The sequence below is a fragment of the Pezoporus flaviventris genome, unplaced genomic scaffold (genome assembly GCF_033815535.1).
Source record: "Pezoporus flaviventris isolate CSIRO_AGI_PZ_B2104156 unplaced genomic scaffold, CSIRO_AGI_Pfla_v1 ptg000016l, whole genome shotgun sequence".
Taxonomy (NCBI): domain Eukaryota; kingdom Metazoa; phylum Chordata; class Aves; order Psittaciformes; family Psittacidae; genus Pezoporus; species Pezoporus flaviventris.
In genome coordinates, this window is record NW_026892564.1 from 5,804,314 (window position 1) to 5,821,271 (window position 16,958).

General features: G+C 39.0%; 1 protein-coding gene across 1 annotated transcript; it reads left to right on the forward strand.

Annotated features, from left to right (window-relative positions):
- Positions 1–87: 87 nt before the first annotated feature.
- Positions 88–8,267, forward strand: TSPAN19 (tetraspanin 19). Its single transcript, XM_061454829.1, has 7 exons — positions 88–177; positions 297–369; positions 1,217–1,347; positions 2,595–2,669; positions 4,466–4,576; positions 6,445–6,588; positions 7,907–8,267. Exons 1-7 carry the CDS (start codon positions 112–114, stop codon positions 8,027–8,029), a joined length of 723 nt encoding a protein of 240 aa, XP_061310813.1. The 5' UTR covers positions 88–111; the 3' UTR covers positions 8,030–8,267.
- The last annotated feature ends 8,691 nt before the right edge of the window (positions 8,268–16,958 follow it).

The following is a 16,958-nucleotide window of genomic DNA, read 5'->3' on the forward strand; positions in this document are numbered from 1 at the left end:
GCTGAAGGAAATAAATTCCATTGTAATTGATAAGCTTAGTTATATCTGTTTCATATTGAACTAAATATATAATTATCTTTTCAGCTGTGATTCAAAACTGAAAACAGAAGAATGAAAATAAAAGATAAAATAATTATTCAGAAGTACTACTTAAATGTCTTCAATGGAATTTTCTTGGTAAAATTTCTGTTTTCTTTTTCTTATTTATAAGCTTCAAATTATTTTTTTTAAATGTTTTTAATTAAAACAATAACGCTTTTTCTCCTTTTTTTTCTTTTTTTTTTTTCTTTCTCCAGGCTCTGGGTCTTATGCTTTTGACATTTGGCCTGTGGCTTTTATTTGACAGAAACAATTTATTCAGTGTGTTATGTGAGTATAAATAGAATTTTTCTTTTGTTTCAAATGATTGTAGGATAACATAAACAGTGACAGAATAATTTTTTTTTCACAAGGTGGCAGTATTGGATTGAAATTGTTTTTTTTTCTCTTGACATTAGATCTTTTAGTTGGATATTTGGGTGGAATAAACATAGGTTGGAGCTTGGGTCTCTCCATATAGATATTCCTTTTTCCCAGAGTGTCTTAGCAAATCGTTTCACAAAGAAGTAAGGTTTGGGTCACATAACCACAGCTGGGATGTTCAATGAGCTGTCTGCCTTGGCTATGCCAAGGAACATCAGTTCCCAATTGATAATATGGGAACCATCCAACATAGTAATTCTGATATGAAGCATTTGAGATGGGAGTAATGAAACCTCCTGCTACTTTCTATATCTAATAAAAAATGGTTAGAGCGGAATGGGGAAAGTGGCTCATCACAAAGATGGAGGTTAGCACTGAATCCGAGTCTGGATTTAATGAGAACTATATGTCTGCATAGTATTTGTACATGTGCTACTAATTTTTTGCCAAATGGAAAGAAACATCTGCAAACTTGTAATTGTTCTCTGATTTCATTGTGAGTGGTTCACATTGTTTAGTTGAATATGTTCTGTTTACATCTTATATGTTCTTACCATTGCCTACATTTATGAAAATATGTTTTATTTCTTTCTCTGACTGTCCATAGCGTAAGTAATAATAATATCCTTTCACCATTCTGCTATTTCCACACTTTCAGTAACGGCATTGCAAAGATTTTATTCTTTTTCTGGAATAAGTTTTGTAAGTGAAGTCTCAAAAAGAAAAGTAACAGTATGAATGTACTGTGTTACAGTTTCTTCAGGCAAGAACCAACTAGCGGCATTTATTTCCTATATATTACTTGGAATTGTATCTGTTATTACTTTTACATCAGCCATGGGATTACTTGGAAGTGTTGTGGAAGTCAAATGTCTACTAGTTACAGTAAGTGTAGATCAGACTCCAACTTTCTTGTAAAATGAAGGGGAGTTTTGTGTGCATGAAAATTGTAATACTGTCTTGATAATGTGATTTCCACATACAGTCCTTAAGAAATCTGCAGATACAAAGATATTTTCAGACAAGGTCCCAGTTCAAATGAAATCTGAACAAAACTGAATATCCTTCCATATCACTGGATGATTGTTTTCAATGTCAGAGCACTTGCAATTTGAAATAGCAAAGGTTTTAACCTCTGTATTTTTTTAAGTTAGAGGTTTTAAAATTAGTACTGAAATTATGCAGACTAACTTTCTCTCAGTATGTGCTCATGTGCTTAGTATATGCTGAAGAAATAAAGAAAAACCTGCCCCAAAATATTGCAGGTTGATGGCACAGGTAGCTACATTATGGCTGCAGTATGAAAACAGAGTATGATTGGAAAGCTGTTACCCATGTAGGCCTACCTTTATATATAATTCTGCTTTTAAGAGAATAAGATCTTGACTTCTGAAAAATTACATGGTAATTATACATTCTCATGGTCACTTTGATTATATTTTTGTCTGTTGTTTATTGTTACCCTTTTTGAGCAATCTGTTTTAGACTATGTGAAGGCTAAAGCAGAGAACTGTTCTACTGATTCATTTATTAAGCACTACAAATATCAGTTGGCACAGCTGTGAGAGGAGCCCTGATGCTATAACAAGGACTCTTGTGCCTTCTTCTGTCCTGCTACTGCCCCGTTTCCCTCAATTTATTAATTGATGAAAGAGAACAAACTGTCTCATTTCCAATTTCCATGGAAGTATCTAGTGTCTCAGCATCTCACTGAAAAATAATGCAATCAGTTATTATTTTCTTTTGCTTGGGCATCTTATAGCTCAAAAAAGTCCTTAACTAGGCATGAGACTTAACTACCATGGTAATTCAGAGAGAAAAGAATGAAATGAGTTTTCTTCAGTGGAGCACAGCTGCTTAAGGACAGCTTTTGTTCTTCACTTGCAAGTCATGACTTTGTCTTTAAGCCCAAATCAGTGAGTTGTGCTTTGCCTGAAGCCTGCCTCTTGGACTATGATGTCACTTTCTGAGGGTTTCCAGGAAAAAAATGTTTCTTACTTTTGTTCAAATGACTCTAAATAATAGTCATGAAGTCATGAGTCATCCATGAGCTCCTGGGACTTTTTATTGAAATACTCAATATTATGTTTATCCATAACTTAGTTCTTTTTCTGTTTGTTTTTCTTCCCCAGTATATGAGTTTTCAAGTCCTAGTGTTTGTTACCCATATGGCAATACTGCTGCTTATATTTGCAAAGAAAGAAGAGGTATGTAAATAAACTACATGAAACTGATGATAATTTCAAAATAGTTTCTTGCAGTTAATTAAAAACATTCTAATAGTCAGTTCTCACTCTATGCTGTATCACTGTTTGCTTGAACTTGACTATTCTATATGTTGACCAGGTATAGCAGAAGATGTAGAAAACTTAATTTGAGGAATTCATCATGGTTCAGTAGTTGTAAATGGGTGGGCATGGAAACATATTACCAGTTTATCCTCTGCAACAAAACATACTCTCTTGTTCAGGAATGTGGAATCAACAGTGTAAGGGACAGCTTTATTCTTCTTTGAGGGATGACCCAGAAAGTCCCTCTTTCCTGGACATCAGCAGAGGTAAAAGAAAGCATTAGATGCTAACCTGTATCTCCTAGCAGGTCATAACTGTAGGCTGCTTTGCAATTGATAGTAGGAGTCATTTGTATCATGGGATGAAAAGTATACTAATGAATTGTAGGCCTGTATTTTAGTTTCGATAGAGCTCTAGTATAAGGAATATGTATCTTTGCTTTTAACAACAGGAAGCAAACATAAATACCAACATGGATGTTAATAGTATCTGTACTGCTTTGAAGCTTTATTCAGACATTTATTTTTCTACATATAGCAAGTCTAATAGCTTAAGGAATCCTCACAGTATTATATGAAAGGCAATTGGTACTGAATTCATACTGGTCTGGCTGCTTTCCTGTTACATAATTCCAAAATCTATGGTTTGAGAAAACCTCCTGTGACACCAGTCTCATAAGGTTCATACAGTTCTCCAAATCCTGATGGTATTAAGTCAGAACAACAGAAATAAATAAGTTTTACTCCATCAAAATGCATCTTTTTCATCAAGATTTTTTATTAAATGTTAATTTATAGTGATGTCTTCCCTGTTTTATATGATGGTTTTACATGGTGAAGGATTTGAACTGTCAGCAGTGATGCATTCTGGAGTCAGCTATTTGTGCTAGGAAAATTGGTTGAAAGATTGCAGTTAAATTTATTTTATATAAGCTGTAATTGCACTTGATCTCAACCTTAATTAAGTGCTGCTGAAGTATAATAAATTATGGTAACATCATTCATTCAGCAAGCTTTTGAGGTTTTTTTTTTTAGGATGACTGTACCAAGGGGAATGAGTTAGAGAAACCACATTTTTTCTTGTTTTGTAATGATTCCTTCCAGTAGCCTAGGAGTTATTTTCTACACGCATTCCCTGCTGCACCCTCTATGTCTGATTAGCTTGTCCACTCCAATTGTTGTTGAAGGGTTATTTTAACAGTGTCTGCAAAGACCCTAATCTATGGACAACATGAACTGCTTACTTTCCTAGCCCAAAGCAATACATGTCCTGGCCAGATTGTATGGTGCTCACACAAGTGTGTATCACACCAGGTATAGAATCAATTTTGGTTTTCTGCTTATTAATGTAGGGTGCTGTGCTTACTAAAAATAAGTATGACAGGTAGGATTTAGTATTTCAAGACAGATCAGGTGCATCTTGACTATGTTCCCTGTCTCTTCTGGCTCCATTTAGGCTAATCACCTTGTGTCTGACTGTGTTATTTTTGTGATTTGGATCACTTCATTTATCTTCCCCTTTTGCTTTCAACTTTCCTATTAGTGCAATGGCTATGACATGTTTCAGATCCTATTTGTCAAATTGATTACAATGCTGCCACTTGCAAGTAACCCTTGAAGAAACCTGAGTATCAATGAAAGATCAAAGATTGTACTATCCATCCACACTCTTTCAATATGCATCTCTTAAATTCTATAAATATTAATAAACAGGTCCACAATCAATGGAACAACAGAATTGATGAAGTTATTTCTGAATATGGGAACAAGAGTCTGGCTGAGCAGGAACCTGTGTGGAACATTCTGAACGCTGTGCAGCACAATGTAAGGAAAAATCCAATAAATTATCACCACCAAAAATACAGCCAAAATGTGTATACCAATTAGAACTTACTTTAAAAAAACAACTCCTTTAGTGAAGGATGAATTTTTCAAGATAGTCTGCTAATATGTGGGTAGGCAGATTCTTTGCTGTTATGTGGGTTATTATGGATGAAATTAGGACTTTGAAAGGTTTGTAAATTTATCTAGGGGCAGACAGTTTTGGTCACTGAAGTTTACTGCAGCTGAAAAAAAAAAAGTGTTTTCTAATATCTTCAGCAGCTCTAGGTATCATAAAACACTTGGTCTGCTTTAGGCCTCAGGACTGACCTGAACCATGGACAGAGATACTATGATGTCAGACCAGAGCTCCTACTGCAGAGCATTTGAATAGGTATCGCACTGAGACTCTCTCAGAAGTAATGCTTAAAGCCTCAAATGAGTTTGTAGATCAATACTGTCAGCACACATTCTTAATTATTAATCATAATAATTTTTGTGGCCTGGCAACATGTAATTTGTTTCCTATTTCAGAAAAGTCCTTTAATGCACTTGCTTGGGATCAGTTATTTTGAAAGTTATTGGCAATGTTTTTGTCCAGTAGGCTGTGGCCTGCTATCCACCCTGCAAATTAATTCTGCATCATGAGCTTTTAATAATAAACACTGCAGTTTAGCAATTAAATATGGTTTAATATATTTCTATAGATCAGGTGTGAATCCCTTAACATGACTTCTTGCAGAGGTGAATTACACAGTTCTTGACAAATGTTGAAGATAATTTATGATTCCAGCTAACACACAAAGCATGTATGTCTAGATTCAAGAATACAAATGTATTTGTAATGTATGTTCTTTGAAAATCCAGTCTTGTCTCATTGCATTCATGATTTCTTGAGTGATTAATGGTGACTCCATTATGTCAGTGGTGCAGCTAGACTATGTGCTGGTATAATCTGAGCTAAAATATGACAGACTTTCCATCCCATAAAACAATGCAAATATTTCTGAAGTTTTATCCTGATTCAGAATGAAAAACTGCTGGAATTTCCTACATGAGAAGAATTCTGTTCTCCACGGAATGCTGTTTGGTGATTTGGTTTTATTTGGTGTGACTGGGATTGAAATAGATTATTGGGAAGTGCTAATTGATAATCCATTTGAACAGGGCATAGTATCTTTTGATAATAGCAGAGAGTTTTTGCATATACAACATTAGAAGTAGCAAACAAAAAACTAAAAGTTTTCAAAATCTGGTCTTTATTTAATTTTCTCAACCAGAGTAAACCAGAGTGTATATGGTTTTATTTTTATATTCAAAATATGCTTTATTAAAATGTCCCCGGATTTATCACATTGATTATGAAATAACATTAATTATTTTTGTTTCCTATATAGTTTTCTTTTTTCATTTTGTAATATTCCACAGTGAGCATATCCTTAATATAGTTTACTGCTTACACACAATTTCTACACTGGAATTACTTTGGAAGATTAAGGGTGATTGTAAAAATATTTTACATTAATCTGGGTTTGTGGTTTTTTTTTCTTTTTTTCATATTTACTTATGTTCCAAATGTCTAAAAGGAGGTTCCTTTCAAAAGCATATTTTAAGATCATATTATTGTTAAGTCTATGCTACCCAGTGGATATAATAGGAAATGGTGGATACACAAGGGTGAATCATTGAGTCATAGAATGGTTTGGGTTGGAAGGGACCTTAAAGATCATCTAGCTCCAGCCCTCTCTGCAGAGAGAAACTATCTAGCTAATTTAATCAACTAATAGATAGCACTCATTGGGGTGGAAATTCCTCTATATGACAGACTTTATAGGTGTTGTAGTTAACAAGTTACAGTACTTCTATTCTAGATGGAATGCTGTGGAAGATACAATGTTACACAGTGGGAAAGGAATAAAAACAAGGAAAACAGTACTCTGATCCCATGTTCATGCACAAAATCCAGTCTGAAGAAATGGTTTTGTGATGTCCCAAAGGGTTCAATGTACCGCATGGTAAGAAATAGAATACCTCTCTTGATGAATGTAACTTTTACTACTAAAATGGACTTTGAAAAAAAACCAACAAAACCAATCAAAAAAACCCCACCAAACCTCAAAACATGTTTTCCACTTGCCAAAGTATTGATGTATTGATAATATTCTTTATTTTTTTTTTGTGTGTGTGTCTTTGGTCACTCTGAAGACTTATTTTTTACTTGTTAAGTGTCAGTTATGTAGTCAGTTCTAGATTAAGGATACTTCAAGAAAACAGAAGTTATGCCTGATCAGTATTACATGGGGACATTTAGTAGCAGTTTATGAAGCAAGAAACATCTTGGCATTCAGAAATTCATGCTGTGGAAATCAGTGATGACATTGGGAAGTGGCCATATATAAAAATATGCAGTACATTTTCCACTTGTAATTACTATTCATTACTTACAGAGTGTCAGCAATGTCTCCATCTGTTTGTACTATCTGTTTCCAGAGCACCTCCAATACTTTACAGGACAAAAGGAATGAGCAAGGCATTGAAAAATGAGATGTGTTTCCCAAGACCAGTTCATGTTAGCATTTGCATTTCTTTATATAAAAGAACCAGTGATACATACTACTTTCTTCAATATACCCTCACATGTTAATAGGACTATCCAATGAGAACACAAATTCAATTGGCACAGGTTGTTTCTTGACAGTGTAAGAGAGTAAATAATAGAAAGGATGTTATCAAATGACATCTGGTATTGTCTCCCTTTGCTCATCAGTCTTGAGTTGTTCCCTTTCTACAAACCCTCGTAATTATTAAAGATCACTTCAAAGTATAGAAAGCATCTGTTTTATTTATAGCTATTTTAATCTATATAAAGATTTATAATTCAGTTTAAAAAGCAATACTATAGGCATAGACTGTGATCTGAAAAACATGCACATGCGTTTCAAGATGCATAATGCATGAGAATCTGTGAAAACTTGAAAATATTCTTTCACGCATTTACTTGTAAGGTAAGCTCTCAGTAGACTCTCACAAAAACAAATTCTCTTTTGATTAATTCACAAGCTTTGGAACATTTCCATATCAGATTTCCATAAATATCAGATATTCTTAAGTATTATCTGTTCAGTTCAGATAATTTTAAAAATGCTATAGCTAACTCTCTGTAGTACACGTTACTGATCTATTTACTTTCTGGCAAGTAAATATTAGAACCCATCATAACATGTAGAAAGTCCTATTCTATATATTTTTAAAATATGCTCTTATAAAGATGCAATATGTATTCCAAAGTTGAAATTATTTTTTCTTGAAATCTGTTCATCTGTACTTGCTTAGGGATGTGAAGAACATTTAAACACATGGTTTGAAAACAATGTTTTGATCTTAACTGCAATTACTGTCAGCCTGCTAATTACACAGGTAAGAGTACTTTTAAGCAAAAACCCCACAAAATACTGATATTCTGCTGGGAGTAAAAGTCAAATCATTGCCATTTGGCTTTGGCACGCTCTCCAAAATTTTGTAAAGCTTTCCATCAATTTTAAGTAGAAGTAAGATCAAGCACCGTTTACCAACAAACTCCCATATATTCAAGCACCATCACAGATGTTGGTGTCCAAAGCTTATTGAATGAAATGTTTGACCTGACTTGTGAAAGCAAATGGCATTGCAAGGACAGGAAGCAGTTACAGAAAATGTAAAATCTGTGGAGCAAAAGACCTCTTTTGTCCTGTACCTGTACAGAACCTAGTCCATGAATGCGTTAAATCAAATTACAAAATCATGAAAATCCTTCCTCCCACACATATCTGTGAGAAAATTTTATTGGGTGAAAAGGAATAAATCAATATAAAACCAAAATCATATTGATAATGGCAATAAGAACTGATCATTTACTCCACAGACACCCTGATGTTTGAGTACCATCGAGCAGGCAGAAAGATTTTTGATAATATCTAGAATTGTGAGGTTGAAAATGAGTTTAGTTCATTTTTACTCAGAGAATTAAAAGTATGTCCTATTTTACCTCTTCCATATGTAGTACCTTCCCACAGAAGTATGTAATAAAAACATTACAGCTATTGGATGGGCTAGTTCAGTAATAAAAATATTTTTTATTCATACTTGTACTAGCCACTAGTACAAGCAAATACTGCACTCATGTACTAGCAAAGTACACGAGTGTCTCATGATCTTCTTCAGTGTACTATCATCGACATGTACTAGCGAAGTACATGAGTGTCTCATGATCTTCTTCAGTGTACTATCATTGACACCTTCTAGTCAGATGGGAAAGAACTATTATCACCATTCAAGAGGTTAAGAGCAAGAATCATAGAATCATTTAGGTTGGAAAAGATCTTTAAGATCATTGAGTCAAAACGTATTTGGATTCATAGAGCACTGAAAAACTTGATACATAACTGAATTATATGCCACTTAAAATAGATTTCAAGATACTTCTGTGGATGTGGCTTGCTGGAGGTCACACAGCAAGCCTGTACCACAGCAAAGAATTCAGCTTGTATTTTCTGGCATGTCCTGGTCATTCTCCTTTATATCTGTCTGCACTGTCAGTCATAGAAGCCAGGTTAGCAGTCATATTGACTCAGTCATGAGTGAGTGTCAACACTTTCTTTGTTGTTTTTAATGCACCCTTTTCTCTTTCTCAGATATTTTTGATCACACTGACTGGTCTGCTGTTTGGAAACATCAGAAAGAATATTATATCTCCATGACCTCTTCTGAGCATTGCTGTGGTGCAAGAATTATCTGATCCGTGCCTGTGACTGTCAATGAAAATTTAGTGAATTGCTTTCACTAAAATTTGGTTTGGGCTCTACATATTGTAATCACTAGGATATTAACATTTGGGGTTTAATATGTTTGTTTATTGTTCATTACTACAGATATGGTGGTATGCTACAAAATTGTGTGTATTAATGTCTGAAGTACTATGTCATTTATTAGTTGGTTTATAAAACTTCCTAAGAAGTTTAATAGTAGTTTCCCGAGTCTCTGGAACAACTAGTTCAGAGTGCTGTGAATAGTACTACATAGTATACTGCATTTTAAAACACAAGGAACCCATTTTCAGGTTCAGTCAAGGAAAAATATTTACTAAACATTGCTTATATTTCTTTAGGCCTTTACCTTTCCTTCCAGTCCTTCTCTGTTTTTTTCTTGTCTGCAGTGGAATTTAATTTTCAAAAAAATTCAGTCTTATTAGTACTGGACTCTTAGCAGCTCTTTTCTAACAAGTGTTGTAGTAGACATCTTTTCTTCTTGCTGAATGGCCTTTTCCATTCATTTAAATGGCTTCAGTGGTTTAGGTGGACTAAGCTTGAAACCCTAAAACATTCTTTATCCTCTGAGCAGGGAGGTGATTGAAATATTGTGATGAGAGATGAGCAAGGTGTGGTATTACAAATAAAGGTGGTGGCATTTTTAATTATTTTTTGTCTAAGACTTCTTATTTCACTAATTTATTTTCTGATGCCCATAAATTTGGTAATTTCTTTTTATTTAGTCTAAACAATTTACATTTCATGTGCCTAACACGGGCTGAATTTCTTATTTGGAGAGCTAAAATTCAGAGGTGACTAGTGAGTTTGGAACAGAATCTGCATTCCTGACTTGTATTTTTCGTTCTGCCACCAGCAAAAATCTAAGAAACACAGTGATGAAGTACCTCATCTTACTCAAAGGTTTATCTGTGTTAGGAATGGCAGATACCTGTTACCTTGATCTCTGTAATGGTTTAAGAGATTTTAATCTTGTTATTGAAGCAATCCACTCTGAAAATACAATTCGAAGAAGATACTAAAGTCCACAGTGTCATGGTCATTGCAGCTGAGATCCTTGATCTTTACATTTCCAACCAGTTCCTCCTTGTGTGTATCAGAAGCAGCAGACTATCTTATCTAGCTTGATTCTTGATCACCTGCATTGACTCGGTATTGTCAACACTGCAGAAATGTCCTGGGTTGCTTGTGTGTGGTGGTGTAACTTTCTCCCTACTACTCCCCTCCCTCCTCCTTCCAATCCTCTGGGCTGTTCCTCTATCTCATGAGTTTCTGAGAGGCCCTGTCCTTTATGTGATGAATTGGGTGGTAAAGCATGCTTTGACTGAGGGACACTGCTCAAAGTTCACAAACTCTCAAGTTTGTGATAACTGGAGGACTGTCAGGCTGTTGCTGAAAGATGGAATCTGAACTGAAGTCATCCACTCCTTGACCTTCACCCATTGAGAAATACTGAGACATTAGATGTGAATACTGCACTGATTCAACTGGAATTTTTAACAGGTATACTTTTATGTGTCTTTATGTATGGGTGTGTGTACAGATTGTTATAGCAGTTGTATTAAATTCTATTGACTCAATTTATAAGATCCACCTTAAAACTGCAAACTGCTGCTAACTGATATTTGTAACCCCTTAGATGAACATCATTGACCAAGTCTAAGACTAAGACTAGATCCAGCCACACGTGGACTCCATCTACAGTTTAGAAAGCAAAGGTGTCTGATCTGAATCTCATGATTCAGTGGGAGGGTCCCACTTGCCCTTACTGTCTTCAGTGTCTGTATCAATCACCTTTAGCTCGATTTTACCTTGATTTTCCTTTGTATACTTCATCTATGTAATCAGTAATAGAGTGAACCTGCCATCAAATTCTGTTAAGTCATGCCTTTATAAATCATATTAAAACTGCTGTTCCTTATACCTTTGCTGGTCATTCTTTAAGCGACCCTAAACCACTCATTTTGCAATATTGTACCAAACAATGTTGTCTTTTGAGCATGTGTCAGGTGGTTCCCTGAAGGCAGGGGCCAGCAACCATGAGGCTTCCTCCTCCAGTTGCTTAAAGAAGACTTTGTAGACTTCATCTTCCTGATCAAACAGTCTCTGGTAGGTACTGTCCTGGGTTCAGCAGTAGCAGCCATTTTTCTCCTTCTTGGTAGCTGGTGCAGTGTTGCGGTTTCGACTTTCAGCCTGGGAACAACGCTGATAAACTGATGTTTTTAGTTGTTGCTAAGTACTGTTTACTCTGATGAAGGATCTACTATGACATCATTTGCGTTGGTTTGTCTTCTAATTCTTTCCCATAAATTTTCAATTGATTTGTCAGCCCTTCGAAGGCAAGGATTGCTGCATTCTCCCTGAGATATCAAGTTGGCAGTGGAGCACCTCCTTTCCTCCAAGACCTACATTTTCAGAAATACGGAATATATAAGTCAGTGTGAAGCAGCTACTGCAGCTATACAAATACTTCTATTCAGTACAAGCTGGCTGGTTCTTCACTAGTCTAGTGCAGTAAATTGCATCCAAATCTAATGAATAACTGTTGCTGCTTAAACCCAGTAGGTAACTCAGAACCATGCAGCCGCTTGCTCACTCCCCCCACACTTCTTCCTCCCTAAGCTCCTGGAGGGATGGGGAGGAGAATCGAAAGATTATAAATCCCACAGGTTGAGATAAGAACAGTCCAGTAACTAAGGTGTCACACAAAATCATTATTGCTACCACCAATAATAATAATGATAAGGGAAATAACAAGGGAAGAGAATACAACCGCTCACCACCTGCTGACAGATAGCCAGTCCGACCTGAGCAGTGATCTAGCCCTTCTGGGTAACTGCCCCCAGTTTTAAATCCTGAACATGACATGCTGTGGCATGGAATACCTCTTTGGTCAGTTTGGGTCAGGTGTCCTGTCTCTGCTTCCTCCCGGCTTCCCCTCCTCCCTGGCAGAGCATGAGACTCAGAAAGTCTTTGGTCAGACTAAACGTGACTTAGCAGCAACTAAAATAATTGGTGTTATCAGCGCTGTTCCCAGGCTGAAAGACAAAAACGCAGCACTGCACCAGCTACTAAGAAGGAGAAAAATGACTGCTACTGCTGAACCCAGGACAGTATCCACCCCTTATTCCACACCATTCACATCATGCTCAGATCCCACATTTTTCAATATACTATTGCTTTTGTCTCATATGTGTATATACATACACATGCACACACACACAAAGAGAGAGAGAGGTATCTTTCCTTAGTCCATAGACCAATCCCTATAAGGCTTCTGAATTCACCCAGTCCATGATGTTGTGTTTCATCTCTTCTAACAGTCTTTCAGAGCAGGAGAGATGGTATGCAGTGTTGGATTGTTGCATGCTGATGACACCGTGGAACCCGTCTGGTCACTGCTGAGCTGGTCTGGTTTAGTCATTCTTTGTTGGATGATGATCAGAGGGAAGTCAAGGCCAGTTGCCGGTGACCTGAAGACATCTAGTTGGTGGGCTATAAAAGGGCTACATAGCAGGCAATAGCATATAATCGGGTTCATTGGCTGTTTTCCCCTAAAATCTAACCCCTTGAGGTACATATCGGACTTTGTCATCTTCCCGAGTTACCCACCAAGTATATCCAGGTCCCTGAGCAAAAGCAATCCCACAAGTGGGTTTGCCTTTACCTGAAGCAGGAACAACCCAGACTGTCTTCCCCAGCAAATTCTTTATGTGCACCACAGGAACTTTATCCCCTTCTACAGTATATAAAAGTTCTGACTGGGCTGGGCCAGCCCTGTTGGCAGATCCTCTGGTGTTGACCAACCAGGTGGCCTTTGGTAAATGTGTATCCCAATGCTTGAAAGTTCCCCCACCCGTTGCTCTCAGTGTAGTTTTTAACAGCCCATTGTACCGTTCGATTTTCCCAGAGGCTGGTGCATGGTAGGGGATGTGATATACCCACTCAGTGCCATGCTCTTTGGCTCAAGTGTCTATAAGATTATTCCAGAAATGATTCCCATTGTCTGACTCAATTCTCTCTGGGGTGCCGTGTCGCCACAAAATCTGTTTCTCAAGGCCCAGGATAGTGTTCCGGGCAGTGGCATGGGGCACAGCGCATGTTTCCAGCCAGCCAGTGGTTGCTTCCACCATGGTAAGCACATGGCGCTTGCCTTGGCGGGTTGGTGGCAGTGTGATATAGTCAATCTGCCAGGCCTCCCCATATTTATACTTCAACCATCGTCCTCCATACCAAAGAGGCTTTAGTCGCTTGGCTTGCTTAGTTGCAGCACACGTTTCATGTTGCAGAATGGCTCCAAGAGCAAGGCCATGGATCCTTAGGGGCCTTGTGCGAGCAAAGCAAGGTGTAGGCCTCACAGGTAACCGGATACTGGATGTGGGAGGAGAATGTGAAGGAAGCTGTCCAGAACTAGCCAATACTGTTCTGACTAGTAGGCATGGCTAAACACCACGTGGATTTAAGCGAAGTGTGCCACAAATAAAGTAGAAGTTTGCTTATCACCCATATTGGGTTGGCCTGTCTTGCTTCTCCTCGCCGCTTACAAATGGTGCCCGAACAGGGAACATGGACTACAGGGCCCCGGCTACTGGGGACCCGAATTACGGGGACCTGGATTACAGGGCCCCGGTTAGTGGGGACCCAAAATACAGGGCCCTGGTTAACGGGGACCCGGAATACAGGGCCCTGGTTAGCGGGGACCCGGAATACAGGGCCCCGGTTAGTGGGGACCCGGATTACAGGGCCCTGAGTATCAGGGACCCGGAACGGCGAGTGAGCGGCGCCGGCGGCAGCGGCCGGGGAGCGCGGGCAATGCTGCTGCGGTGGCGTGACGGACCCAGGTGCTTGGACTAACCGAAAGGAATCCGCCGCTGGGGCGAACCAGACACTGCTGCGTCGGGAGGCCGATCCGGAGACTGAGGTTACAGGACGATCCAGAAGAAGACGATCCGGAAAAGGCCAGCCATGAAAATGGACCGAGAGGTAGCCCTGGACTTATTACAGTGCTTTTTATAAAAGCGGGGAATTGAGCCTGAGACTCTAAAGCAGCTAGCAGGTCTAGTGGCTGTAGGGAAGGCTAAGGGATTTTTTGTAGATCCTAATACGGTTTTTGAGGAGAGTGAGTGGGTAAAGTTTGGTGATGAACTATTTGACTCAATGCTAAATGATGATAAAACGGCAAAGAAACTCGGTAAACCACGGAGAGAAGTAATATACTGTATAAAAAGATGCAAGGCGGAAAAGAAAACTGCCACGGTAGCAACGGAGAAACTAGGAACAGACGTCCCCGGTCGGTTGAAACCGGGGGAAGATTACAACTCGTTTCCCCCAACTCGCCAGAGCACAGGGTTTCCCCCCCCCCCCCTTTTCTCCCCCTCCTTCTTCATCAGAAGGTGCCGCGGAGGAGGTATAACCCCCTGCTCCCCCACCACCCCAGTTCCGAAAGTAGGGACTTTGAAAAGGACAGAGAAAGTATATTAGAAGGGATACGCATGATGAATGTTGAGGAAGCCGAAAGGAAGAGGGTAGTGCCTCGGCGCCGGATCGATTGGGGCCCCATTTTGAAGCACGCAGTAGAAAATAGAGGTCATGCGCTAACAGGAGATTTAAAAGAACTGCGAGCCTTTCCAACCCACTATTCCCTTGAATGGAAATTTTTAACTCAGTTACAGAGGAGCCAGGTCTGCAGACGGCTACATACCGAACGAGAGACATCTGACAGGAAAGACACAGCTGCGAGCAACAGAGACCCTGAGTTCGGCCCAGGATCAGACCCCGAATCCCCTGAATCCGAGCCAGATTTATATCCTCTGCTTCCAGACTCTGACTCTTCGTCTCCCGGGTTGGTCTGCTCAGACTCACTGGCCCTGGAGACGCTCAGCTGTAACAGTGGTTAACCAAAGATGCGATCATTACTGGGGAATTTTCTGCAATGGGCATCTCTGCATATCCTGTGTTTACTACACAGCAGGGGGCTAAAGAATGGGAAGCTCTTGATCTCAAAATAGTTAAGGAGGCCTGACAAGCAGTGACCGCGTATGCGTTAAAATCTTCTTATACTCAAGCTGTATATGTTATGATTTTTCTTGCAATTGACAGGGGGAACCCATACAGTTTCTCTGTGATACTCATGTACTAGAAGTTGGTAAATATAAGTATGTCCAGGTTTCTATCAACCTTTGGAGACCTTTGTAGATACTGCTGGCCACTTCTTCCAGCACAGGCTGGCCACCTGTGTCGGAATGAGTGTGCATTTTGGTCAGTATAAAAGCCCAAGCCTCATACGATGTGGGGGAGGCAGAGCCTCTACGGGGACACCCGCTAAGGTTGAGCCTGCCATCTTGCACTGCAATGATGCTTCTCGGAGCTGGTTTGCTATTAGTCTCCACAGGGTCCTTGTGCCACGTTCTGTACATGGAACTGTAGTGGGAGTAATGATTGTCTGGATTTTGTGCTTCAAATATTGTAGTTGTGTGGTGTGTGCTTGTGGGATCCCATACGTGTGTGTGTGTGTGTGTGTGCTGAGGGCAGATGGTGTTCTGTGTATTTTTCTTGTTGTTGGGTTCATGTAAAAGCTTTCAATGGGTAGCTGTTTAACATTTCGGGCATGAAAGGGTTAACATAAAGGTGCGGTTGCCGGCGGGTATTTATGGTTGCTGCTGAAGCAGGCAGGCCGCTATAGTTGCTGCCCAGCATAACAGCTTTTGCAGGGACTTAAAAAAAAAAAAAAAAGGCGGGGGGGAGAGAGAGAGAGTAATGATGCTGCATTTAACCTGTCTAACCTGTCTACTTCTCAAGAACTGATAACCTGGGGGAGGGGGTATACTTGTGTCCTCCTGCCTACAGGTCCATGGCGACTGCCTGCAAAGTTTGTGAAGCCTTGCCATGAGCTGGACAGACGAATGGAAAAACCTGATGCCTCAGTTACAGGAGCTGACTGTGAATACCCCAAGCAGAATGAGATAGAGGAAGAGAAAGAATGATTAACTGCAAAACATCACTTGGGGGGCAACTGAAAAGTAACATCCTGAATATGTGTGCTTGTAAAGTAGCTATTATCAGAGGTTGTGATTTTGTGTATAAAACCACCTGTATTTACTAGCTAGTTGCTAATAAGAAACTGCACCTTGTATTGTATAGATTTGTCACTTGTAAAAGAGATGTTAGAGTATGCAAATTTGCAGTAGCTGCTAGAAAATGCTAAGGCAAAAGCTAGAAAGATTTTAATACAATGGTAGTGTTATAAAGCAGGTAATGGAACAAATTAAGAGGGTGGGAGAATTCCACTGTTAAGAAATTCTTTGGCTAGTCCCTCGCTACCATCAGCATCTTCAACATGCTGCTGCACCCTGTAATAGTTACTCTGCTAATGTAAATGTGTGTGTGCCTTGCTGTAGTAGCAACTTGTTACTGGATAAAACAAAAGGGGGGAGATGTGGAGACAGTGTTCTCACGGGAGAATGTATAATTGGTACATAAACTTTGAATAATTCTGAAAGATACAGCAAGGCCATGAGAGGCCCGAAGAAGCTTAAGCAAGCAAGATAAGAGGCTGGAATTCACCAAGTTAATGAGAACTGTGG